The 11,956-nt window shown below is 35.9% G+C and overlaps 1 protein-coding gene across 1 annotated transcript in view; it reads right to left on the bottom strand.

The window, feature by feature from the left end:
• Positions 1-4,610: 4,610 nt before the first annotated feature.
• Positions 4,611-11,956, bottom strand: part of LOC139145365 (uncharacterized) — a 24,518-nt gene continuing 17,172 nt past the window's right edge. Inside the window, exon 7 of the mRNA XM_070716485.1 lies at positions 4,611-11,205. Within this exon, the coding sequence (XP_070572586.1) occupies positions 11,167-11,205 (39 nt within the window). The 3' untranslated portion in view covers positions 4,611-11,166. The remainder of the gene's footprint in view (positions 11,206-11,956) is intronic.

Here is an 11,956-nt window from a genome sequence, read left to right as displayed (position 1 = left end):
TTGTCAGTGTCAGGAAGCACCTTTTGTTCGTAGTGAGTAAAGTTGTTGGTAGATGCTTTGTGTTTTATATTAACTCACCGGTTTTGATACTCGAATTAAACGAAGAAAAATTAATAGAACTTAAAAGTTTAATCGACTACAAATATTTTTACCACACACACACTCAGTTGTAAGTTTGTGATGAAATTAACCATTGTGGCCATACATAGTTCATACAAATTTGTGGTAAAACTCACAGCCATAAAAGTTGGTTGTAAAATTACTCTATTATCCTCTATGCTTTCCGAACCGCACCAAGTTAGTGTATACCAACGATATACGTCTGCGACATTTTATGTTACGCAGATTGTTATGTACCCTTCAATATAAGCTCAATTCAGCACTTAAGCTCCAGAACAACATTAAGATCGACCGAAATACACGGAAAGACTTGAAAGCAAAGATGGGCGTCATTTGATTTTTAAAAAATATATCAGTGAAAAAAAAGCGTTGTTTGCTAAAATATTCGAGAATATAAAGATGCTCTCTTAAGTCACCGCACTTTAGTCTGAATCTTAATGAATAAATGCATATATATATATATATATATATATATATATATATATATATATATATATATATATATATATATATATATATATATATATAATATATATATATACATATATATATATCAGGAATCAATTCAACCTACCATTGGGAGTATGATAGAATTAATTATGATAGTATGGCCCTCGAAAGTGAAAGACTACTTTCCTCGATGAATTTATCAACAATTCTCTTACAAAATCAAGAATAAAAATCAATTTGGTACCAGAGAAACAACTTACCTAACATTTACTGATATTGAAATGCAAAATGGTCACCATGCCTGCGTTCACCGCACGGGGAAAAATATAATTTTCGATTTTCGAAAAACTGAGTCGTTGAACATTTTTCTTTCTCCAAAAGCTTTTAAAAATGAGCACCACAAGCGGTAGGCCAGAAAATACTGTACAATACTTTCCCCTAGGCGCGTTCTACGTTTAAGCAAATGCATCTGGTCTACCCAGGAAATATCATTTGCCATCTGTACGAAATAATGATGGTGAAAAATTAGAGCAACACACCGTGATGACGATGATGATGGTACTCTCATTAATGGACTCGGCACGAGCACAAGCGATGAAAAGCTTATAAAAAGCTTATAAAAATTACATTTAAGAAGAATAAATGGCACGTGTGGAAATAAAAATACCCTTAAAACATAAAATCATTATAAACAACCCTTAAAATACTAAAATTATGTTAAAAACAGGACAGGACATAGACACAACCTTTAAAAAGTAGATTGTAACATCCCTTATACAAGATATTGACACACTGTACGTGGGACTGTTGTCCTTACGCTTTGTTCTGCTTTTGAAAGTTACCCTCTGACTACGACGTGTTTGGTTATTGTGACATGGGATATCAGGGATAAAAAAGTGAAGGTCGCGACTCGACTTTAAAATGCTCAAGGCAAACTCTTTGCACAGATGCTAACGTCTGGTCTCCAAAGTATTTAGGTTTAACAAACCAAGTGCCTCAATGTAGGGAATAAATGGGTAGATGATTCTCAAGCCTCTTTCTTGCACGTTTTCAATTGCATATCTGAGTATCAGTTAGACCTCCCTGCCAAACAGGATACTTAGGTTGTGTAAATGAGCTTTAACTCGTCTTTACTAGCTCCATACTCAAAATTTGCAGAATATGGAGACGTTTAGAGATTTTACTGAGGTAAAACAACGTGAACATCCCATTTCAACTGATCATACAGGTTAAGACCCAAACACCTATAATATTGGCGATACGGTACTATACTATGCCCCTGCACAGTGAGAAGGCCTTCATCGAATCGTACGATCGAGTTTTCATCAAAGGTTACTGAGCTTCATAACTCGGTTTTGATTTGTTCCCTTGGGTTATCGATTGACGTGGCCGCCCAAAGTGCTTCACATATTCGTCGTTTAATTTGCCTCACTTGTCAGTGTCTTCCGGCATAATGACGTCCGAAAACCTCTTAAAATAGAGAACGGGCAGACACTTGTTTGTCACCAGGGTGTACAGAGTTGATTTCATGTCCCACGAGAAAAGATCTTATGAAAGAAAGATGCACATGCCCCTCTGCAGATTATGCGGAGAACGAATAATAAAACTTAATTTATATAACATTTTTATAAGCATTTACTTAGGCCCTACATACAGTGTCTCTTTTGAAATTCAATCGCAGAAATAACCACTCTGTAAGCTGATGCACTACATGACAATTTTGTAGAGGTATCACAGGTCCAGTAGGCATAATTTGTGATGATTTTTTTCTATTATTATCATAAACAATAATTATGAACATTAATAAATTATTAATATGAATGTTACAGAATATTAAAACTTTTATACACACAATGTCGTCTACTTTGTGTAAATGCCACCTTGAAACTCCATTGTTTTGATAATTATGATTACTAATAAATTATGATTATGATTAATAAAGTCATATTCTACACACATGTAATGTGCTTATGTGAACAACCCTCTGGAAACCCTCATACAGTTTCACAATCTATGCCAAAATATACAAGTGACACCATTGCCCAGGTTCAGTCTACGGCGAGAGTTACTACACAGTGTATATGTGTAGTAACTCTCGCCGTAGACTGAACCTGGGCAATGGTATACTCTCGCCGTAGACTGAACCTGGGCAATGGTGTCACTTGTATATTTTGGCATAGATTGTGAAACTGTATGAGGGTTTCCAGAGGGTTGTTCACATAAGCACATTACAATGTGTAAAATATGATTTATTAACCATAATCATAATTTATTAATAATCATAATTATCACAACAATGGAGTTTCCAGAGAGCATTTACACAAAGTAGACAACATGGTTTGTAAAAAAAGTTTAATATTCTGTAACATTCATATTAATAATTTATTAATATTCATAATTATTTTTTATGATAGTAATAGGAAAAATCATCACAAATACAATGCCTAATCGACCTGTGGAGGTATATTAGGAAATAACTTCCACGTTTTCCGTGACTTCTCCGCGCTGTTGCTCTTACGAATATTTGAACTTATTCCCCCCCCCCCCCCCCCCCCACAAATGTTTAGGCCTAGGTCAAAAAAATGTAAATTCAGTATATCAGCCTTCGAAACATGTTTTGTGATGATTTTGTAGAATTGACCGAATTTACCAGTTGGCGTCACCCGATTGAAGGCTCTCCGGAACGAAACTTTTAATTAATAACACATTAACGTGATAGTGATTATATAATACACATTTAATGTCTTAAGGTAGCCATATACCTTATAGACACTTTCAGATTTTTATTTTTTTCTCAGTTATAGAAGTTCCGACGACCACCCCCTTTAATATGAGATTTCAAAAATTGTACATGCGTACATTCAAAAGTTTTCTGTGCCAGCTTATTTAAGCAATACACGTAATGTACCCTTTCCTGGCCCATGATGGACGAAAGCAAAGTTTGCACTCCATATTAATGTACTCGACCTCGCATCATACATTATATTGTGCAAAGTTTGCTTTTATGTATTATGGGTCGGGAGGGGGTACATTACTGGTATTATTTTATAGGTTTTGTGATGCCAGTGAATTGTAGAAAACATCTAACCACAATGCTGGATAATTGGACACATTATCAGTAAAAATCTTTTAGGATGACGTCACAAAATTTACTGGTATTGACAAAGCTATAATATAGTATCTAACATGAGACCTATTATTGTAGAGTAGTCATGCAGACTTAATGACCATGAAAACAAAATTCCTAGGAGAAAGTGCAAGCAAAATATTACCCAGTTGAGCAGAAAGGAAATATAATGACGGCTAATTGATCTCCCAGATCCCCCTTCTCTCCATCCCTCTTTCCAAAAAAGGATATCTCCTCTCCATCCCTCCCCAAAAATGATATCAAATGGAAAACCCCCATGGGCTTAAAATTTGCCAAAGTACCAGTTGGTGTTGCTCATTATTTCATTCGTCTGTTTTAGTTATTTGTCAGCAGAAACGTGAAATATGATACTCACAGATGTCTGTTACAGATTATATTGTTTCCACTGTACACACTGGTGCACATGGAACACAATAATGTTGATGTTATTGTTTATAATGTTATTAACTGATGGAATTGAAGAACACAGGTTCTATATTCATTGCTGCATCAATTGTATTGATGTCAATGCAAATACATGTACGAGAATACAAACGATAAATTTGGCTGTCACACCTATACAGAACAACAGAAGCATTGAGTACAGCACTGCTACCTATACACTCTTTTCATATCCCACATATCAATGCCATTTATTGAGTGACCAAGTTTTTAGAAGAAAGAAGTTCGAGTTCAACAGGATGTGATCACTTATGACGGGTATTTTTGTTTTGACTAGACTTCAAGCGATTCTCAGGTGGAGAACTCCATTCACATTATATACACAAATCACTCAAGGCCTGGTCACAACTTAAATAAACCATGGACCGTCGAGAAAAACGTTTTTCCGGAGGGTCTACGCATAAGAACACATCCACATGTGTCACACCTCTAATGAATACAACAAGCTGTGTCTGGGTAAATTTTCGACAAACTTTATTTAGCATAAATAAACGTCTGATAAACTCTGTGTACGGACATCACAAGAAAAAAAAACTGAACAGCCAGTGAGAAATGTCACTGTGATGAAGAGAGTTTTTACTGGCTACTAGACTTGTGAAAACATACAACAATTTTTTTTTGACGAGATTTGTTCCAGCAATTACGGGTGTTTCGCACCCATGAATGTTGTTTCTTACAAAACTAATTAAGATGTGAAATATCTCCCGAACTTAATTTGTGAAAAAAACATCCAGTCCTTGACCTATACCATGGATAAATACATGTAGTACACCAAAAGCTGAAAGCACCAAATTACTATAAGTTAAACAAAATGCTGTCATAAAAATATGACTGCGACTGATATGACTACTTGTCGTTCATTAAAGAAAAAAAAAGAATACATTTTACCATTTCAAGTTACTTTTTACATTATTGATGACAATTTTCATTTTGTTGTCCTGGTGCATGTTTGCAGTTTTTTTGAGTTTGCAGGGTTTTTTTTAACAAAGTTACTCTGCTACAAAAAATACAGAAATCCATTCAATGTTTTCGGAATTTCTGGCCACTTGTGAGTTTGTCTTTTATTTTTTTTTGCATTGAGAATGATGGACACCTGTCAGCCCGGCACGAACGTTTCTGTCCATCGTGTTCTCCATGGTGACAGTGATTTCCATGGTTACCAAGACATAGGATTGTCGCACATGCGGAATACATGCAACTACGTGCATCATTCATATTTATAAACATGGCATTAGGACATTAAAAGATGCAGGTTTTGAATTTCATAGCCGCGGATTCATAAATGATCTAGTTACCACGGCATAAAGAGTGGAACCACCATCTTTAATGAGGATGAAGACATTCAACAATCATATGCTACGGACACCTGGATTTCTAGATAATCATGAAAACAAGGATTGATGAATTACACATCAAAGTTTGACATTTCTGTGTAAAAACTTTGAGAATTAAATAATAAATATCCATGGCAACAACAGAAATCAATAACACGCCTCCACGAATTATTAATTTCAATATCACACAAGTGTTGAACTTAAAGAAAACAATCATATACAGATACCACTGCATGGTCAAAAAAAAATATTCATAATCATTAAACTACATTTCTAAATTGCACAATTCCATTCACAAATTCATATTAGACATATGGCAAGAATTTTATACACAAATATATCATGTTAAACTTAATTTATTACAATATCACGACATTGTTCACAATTACCCCGTACACTATTGGTACAAGACTTATTTATAAATTTCAACTGTGGTTACATTGACTACTGTCGGAATAATCATGTGGCAGTATTAAAGTAGGCACTACTTTCAGAGTCCATGGCATTTCATCAAAGCCATCCAAAAAGACATGACTCTCAAACCCAAGCGTCAGATTACTGTATGCACTGAATGAGGAGCCCCACTGTAAGTCTAAATCTGTTCACATTTGCTGATATCAATCACACTGGTTCTGTACAGGTCTTGTTTTCATAGTAGTACTGCATAACAAAACATCGTTTTGAAAGACCATCCAACCCCCACACCAGAACAAGCGCGCGCACACACACAGACAATGCATAACTTTTACTGAGTTCCCTCTGTTGGTATACTGGTGATTAAAAGTGATGTTTCAGTAATTCCCAATACATTTACCAATGTTGTCCAACCTCAGTATCAATCACAAAACTCTTTTGGAGAATTCATGATCATTTGTCAGGTATTTACTGTTCTTATCCAATCATTGAGATTCTGGCTTAACATTTTGCTCCAAAGCTGTCGTTCTAAATACTGAAGTTGGAAACAAACTGTCTTTAGGACAAAGCAGAACTTTCCATTCCCAAAAGACTCAGCTCTGTACAAGTGTTAGGTTTCACAAGGTTAAAACGTTGTGATTCAAATTTTCTAATAGCTGCCATCCTAGCCTTGAAGTTGAGTTCTCACACAAACTGTGTATGTCAGTGCAAGGGCAGTGACGTTCAATTCCACATCACAGATTGGATGTACATCTCAAGTAAAAAGATATTTTTGACTAAGTCCACTTCCTGGCTGTCTCAGAGGTATGACTTAACTCATTTTAAGGCCAATGAAATGGTCTTTTCCCCCACTGATTATGTCTGCTTTGGAATAATATGTCTGGAAATATTCACAATGGTATTCAGGACCCATACGTTTGTACTGCCGGCAAAATCCACGATTTACTGAAAGCATTTCAGATTTACTGTTTTTGCCACTACATATAAGACCAAGTAAAACATGGCTGGTGACAGCTAATCACACACCTGGTGACAGGGGACCCTTATTCATATTCAAACAATGAATTTGAGAAGATGGATAAATCTGAAGTGGTTCTCAGAAAAGCAAGCTCATGATGTTCACTGTCAATATTAGGGGAGGTGTGAAGTACTTTACTTGCATACATACTTGAAAATCTGGCAATCTTCAGAAAAGCACAAAATGTTGACTTGTCAAACCTTTGAGAAGTGCCACTTTCACACTTTAACTCATTAATTATCCAGCAAACGAGCACAATAAATGACAGAGGAAATTACCATATTGTGTCTAGGGGGCCACCAGGAGGGATCCTAACATTTGTGGGTGAGACCATTTCAAAGGCCCTTTGATTGAAAATAAAATACCAATAAACGTGTAGATGAAAATAGAGAAAAGACAGTATCAAGGGCTTTGCTTGGAATTTTTGAGAGACACACTATTATATCAAACAGTATCTAAACAATTGTGCACATATTTACCTACCAATATGATAAGTATTTTATTAACCAGTACAGAGTTTGGTGCTCATATGAAAAACATTGAACAAAGTAATATCACTTTTTTGTCATACAGTAAAAAGGTACTTCAAATTTTGAAAGTTTTTGCCTTGGAGTTCCGTTTTTTTCAAGTCTGTGTGGATTGGCAATTGATTGCTTCGTGTCCAGATGAGTGGTAAATTTTGGAACCACTCTTTGCTATGGGTCCATATCCCCTAACTGAGGCACTTATGTACAGGGACAGTGAGTCACCGGTGCAGACTGTCTACAGATGTGTACACAATAAATACACACACACTTATCGGCCACTCTCAAAATTTTCCCAACAAATTTCAAGTGTGTTGATTCTCTCTCAAAACTTGCCATGTACAATTATTGCTACAATACAATCACAACATAAAAATTGTCGCCCGGTAAAAATATGAATATTAAAAACTAGTTCAAGTAACAAGATACCCTTAATGCATATTTCACTACTTGCTATGCAATTTTCAAAACATTTGAGGGCGCATTTCATGAACCACGATATAAAAGTTCAGAGGCAATTCCCCTTTCAAGGGCAATCATTAAATGCAGTTATAACATTAACATTGTAAATTTCCCCTTTCAAAACAGCGTCTATTCAAGCATATTTTGGCAAGGTAATCATACTTAAAATAATCAATTCCTTTCTAAATAAAACTACATCACAAAATAAAGTCTCTGGACTTGGTTATAATATAACACATTCACAAATTTTAAATAAATTGTAACATTAATATATCATTAGTATTATTTTTAACTCTGACAGGTACGGCATAACAAGGTGCAGAAAAAATAAGCTCAGGCAATAATAATAAGGCAATCAAGAATCCCAGACGCCTTACCACCCCTACATAGGTAGGATTTTGGTCCAGTCCAGTTGTGTCCTATGATCTACAAAGATGCAGAAAGGGGGCTAGGGGAGGGGTCAATATATGTATTTATTATATGCTTCATATATTGAACGTTGTGCATGCCATAGGATTCAATGGTAACTCGATGACGTCGCAGGCCATATGTCATCATTGGACTGAAAATGAACTGGAACTACTTTCACATGTTTTACATAGGAAATCTGCTTTTCAGAAAAATCATGCATAAATACAACCGCATAACAGTGATTTAATTGTACCAATGCGCCATTGGAGGATGAAAATCGTTCCATTTTTTTCCACTGATTTTCCTCTAAAATGGAAACAAACAATACGATTGTCATTTGCCAATAAACCTAAACATTTGTCTTGAAAAACTATGTAGGAGAGGCATGCAATAAAAATATTAAAGCCCAAACAAGGGACTATGTACCCTCAAGGCAGGAGACCATTTGCACTCCTGACATCGAGCAAATGGTCACCTACCCTCGGGTACATAGTCCCTTGTTTGGGCTATAATATATACTATGAGCACTTCCTGCACCATCAGACAGTAAAAATTTGACATAATTTTAATGCCATCTTTATGACATTACTGTATGTAGTCTACAGAGCATTATATACAAAACATTCATTTTACCATACATACACCACGCTATTATTGACTTATTTATCTATAAAATGTAAGAAAGGTACATTTCCCCCAACAGTTCAATTATATTCAAATCAGTCTCAAGAAAAATAAAGAAACTCTTTCAAAATATTGAAAGTCTGGAAAAATACTCTTATTGAAAAATACACCTGGTGTAATAATTTATCCAGCCAACTTAATAACGGCTGTATACAAACTATGCAAAAAGTAGCATTTAATCTTAGCTCATACCTGTGTCCAGCTTTACGCTAATTCCAATATTGATGAATAAATTTTTAAAACTTTCAAAAATAAATCTGAAGATGATGAAACAACTACAGTCCAAAACTAATTGGAAAAAAAAATTCACTTGCACAAGCTACTTATTATCTGTCAACGTGAAATCTGTTGAGAGCATTGCAAAAAAAAGAAAGTTTTTTGAATTCAGCCTTGTGATAAACCAGCTGCACGCGTACCATTTCAAAATGATACATAACTGTTTGCATCGCTACACTGGCAATGTGAATGATATTGGCCTCATTTTTGATTGTGCGACTATGTCAACTTAAAATGTTACTTGTATATGTGATGGCTGAACTGCTGTCTCATGCGTCTCAATACAGATTCAGCCTATTTTCAAATCCAGGATTCTGCCAGTCAATGTCAAATCAAAATAAAAGTAAAAAGCCAACTTATTTTTAGTCAGTCTTTGACTTTTAAAAGAAAAATTAAAATAATTTTCTTCAGTAATGGATATTCCTGACAGGAAACTTCATCTGTGAGAAAGCATGTTTTGCAGTACATCATACTAAAAATTTTTTTGAGCAAAATTCCTGGTTGCCTTTTTTTTTTTTGATAAATGCTCATTATTTGCATTTCCTGTGCCTGTGAAGTCAAGCAAAATTCACATCATTGTGATCCTGACTGGAATCCAGTTCATAAACTCTGAGCGGATTTGTCAGATACTTTTGATATGGTGTATCTTGCATAGCAACCGTAACTTGACCATCTGCTGGTCAAATTACACACACTCTCTCTCTGTATAGATGACATAAGAATGAGATGCATCACCTCATAATTTTTTCAACATCCTATTAAATATCGTCAGCAAATACGGTATCACAAAATACAGCTCTGGAAAGATGTTCCTGTACAATTATTATTATTATTATTTTCATTTCTGGTTAAAAATAGATATGTACGGAACGTACCGTTCTTGAACATGACACAAGGCAAGGCACCGCTTTGAAAAAAAGGCAAGGTCACTGTATCTGAGCTGAGTCGAAAAATATTTAATACTTGAATTTTATTAACATTTGTATGTGCTCATTAGACATCCTCTGTTGATTGTAGTTCATCTTCAACCAACTCATTCTTGCCTGCTGCAAATTATCATGTAATCCAACACCACAAACTTCTCTACGGCACACTATTATCAATGCTGTCGTCAGCTTAGTTTTCATGTTGAGCTAGGCTGACACTTTGCCCATCCATTTCTGGCGCGGTGGATGCTATGGCAACCATTTTTGCTGTGTCGTAGATACCATGGCAACCGAATCTGCAGCATGGCAGACACCACAACCACCAAGGAGAAATCAGCGATCCAGACATTGTCTTTCTGACTCTAGAAGCTGCAAAACATTTTTGTGGGATTCTCGGTTTGAGAGGCGTTTTGGATTACATGTGCACTTTCTCTTGAGATAATTGTCCATGCTGTATCACACTGACTTTTATCAGTTTCCCCCAAGGCTATAATTTCCATCAATGTGGACATAATACGCCAAGTATTATGTAATACTGGTAATCTTTGCCTTGTAGCATTAAGTGGCCTTTCTTTTTTCTCGTCATGGTTAGACACACTGCCTCCTTTCATTATTCCTTGGAAAATTCTCAGCCACAGAGATTTCACAAACACTGGATGACTGCTTGAAAAATGTTCATTCCTGGCGATATCGTAATGCCGAGCATCAAAGAAAGTGGTGCTTGTAAGTGTTGGTACAATGTAACACAGACATGATGTGGGTAGGTTTGAAAATGTGTACCGCTGACACACAAGTACTCTTTTTTTGCTTCCTTGAAATGTGGTAAATATCTCTCTCTCTCTCCCTCTGGACATTTGCAAAGTCTCCATGACTCTCATTTATATTACAGTACTTCTCATAGTCAGAAATATTTGTCGTTCAGTTAAGGCACTAACATCCAATACTGTTTGTTAACAAGTTATGTACATTCTCCACTGTGCTTGTCCCACGCCTTCATCTGAAATCAAATGAGAGCAGAGCGTGTCACTTTGATGTACCACGGAAGCTAACAGTGAATGTTCATTCGAGATCACTGTAAAATTGACCAACATGGTCTGGATAACAGACTTGAAGTCACATTAAAAAATCACTGCAATGGCATTACCTAATTGCCACCAATGACACTAGTCTCTAATGAGTTGTTTACGCCATCAGAGATGAAATTGACATTCCAGGTGATATTATCCCAGTATTCACACTTACTGGTGGTTGATAAAAAATCTATCGTATAACAGAGGCAATATGAGGTGGCTGATGGACAATGTATTATCCAAAGTGGCAATACCGGGTGGTTGATAAACAGTCCACTATCCAAGGGAGGCAAGGTTGGGTGGTTGATAAACAATCCTTTATCCCAGTGGCAACACTGGGTGATTGATAAATAGTCTATTATTCCAGGGGCAATACTGGGTGGCTGATGGGCAATCTATTATCCCAAGTGGCGACATTGAGTGGTTGATAAACAATCTATTTTCCCAGGGGCAATACTGGGTGGTTAATAAGCAATCTTTCATCCCGGTGTCAATACTTGGGTATACTGGATGGTTGACAAACAGTCTTGTCTTTGTAACATAGAGTAATATTGATGTCAATAGGAAAACATCATCTGTCGATGAAGTCTCGTTTCTAAAAGAAGATCCAAGATTTATCTAATTAACAGTTGAAAGAGTTTTACATTCAAGAACCTTCAGACCGTTTGACACTGAGTT

Source organism: Ptychodera flava, chromosome 12 (genome assembly GCF_041260155.1).
Source record: "Ptychodera flava strain L36383 chromosome 12, AS_Pfla_20210202, whole genome shotgun sequence".
In the NCBI taxonomy this organism is placed as follows: Eukaryota; Metazoa; Hemichordata; class Enteropneusta; family Ptychoderidae; genus Ptychodera; species Ptychodera flava.
This window is presented reverse-complemented; position numbering and strand designations above follow the sequence as displayed.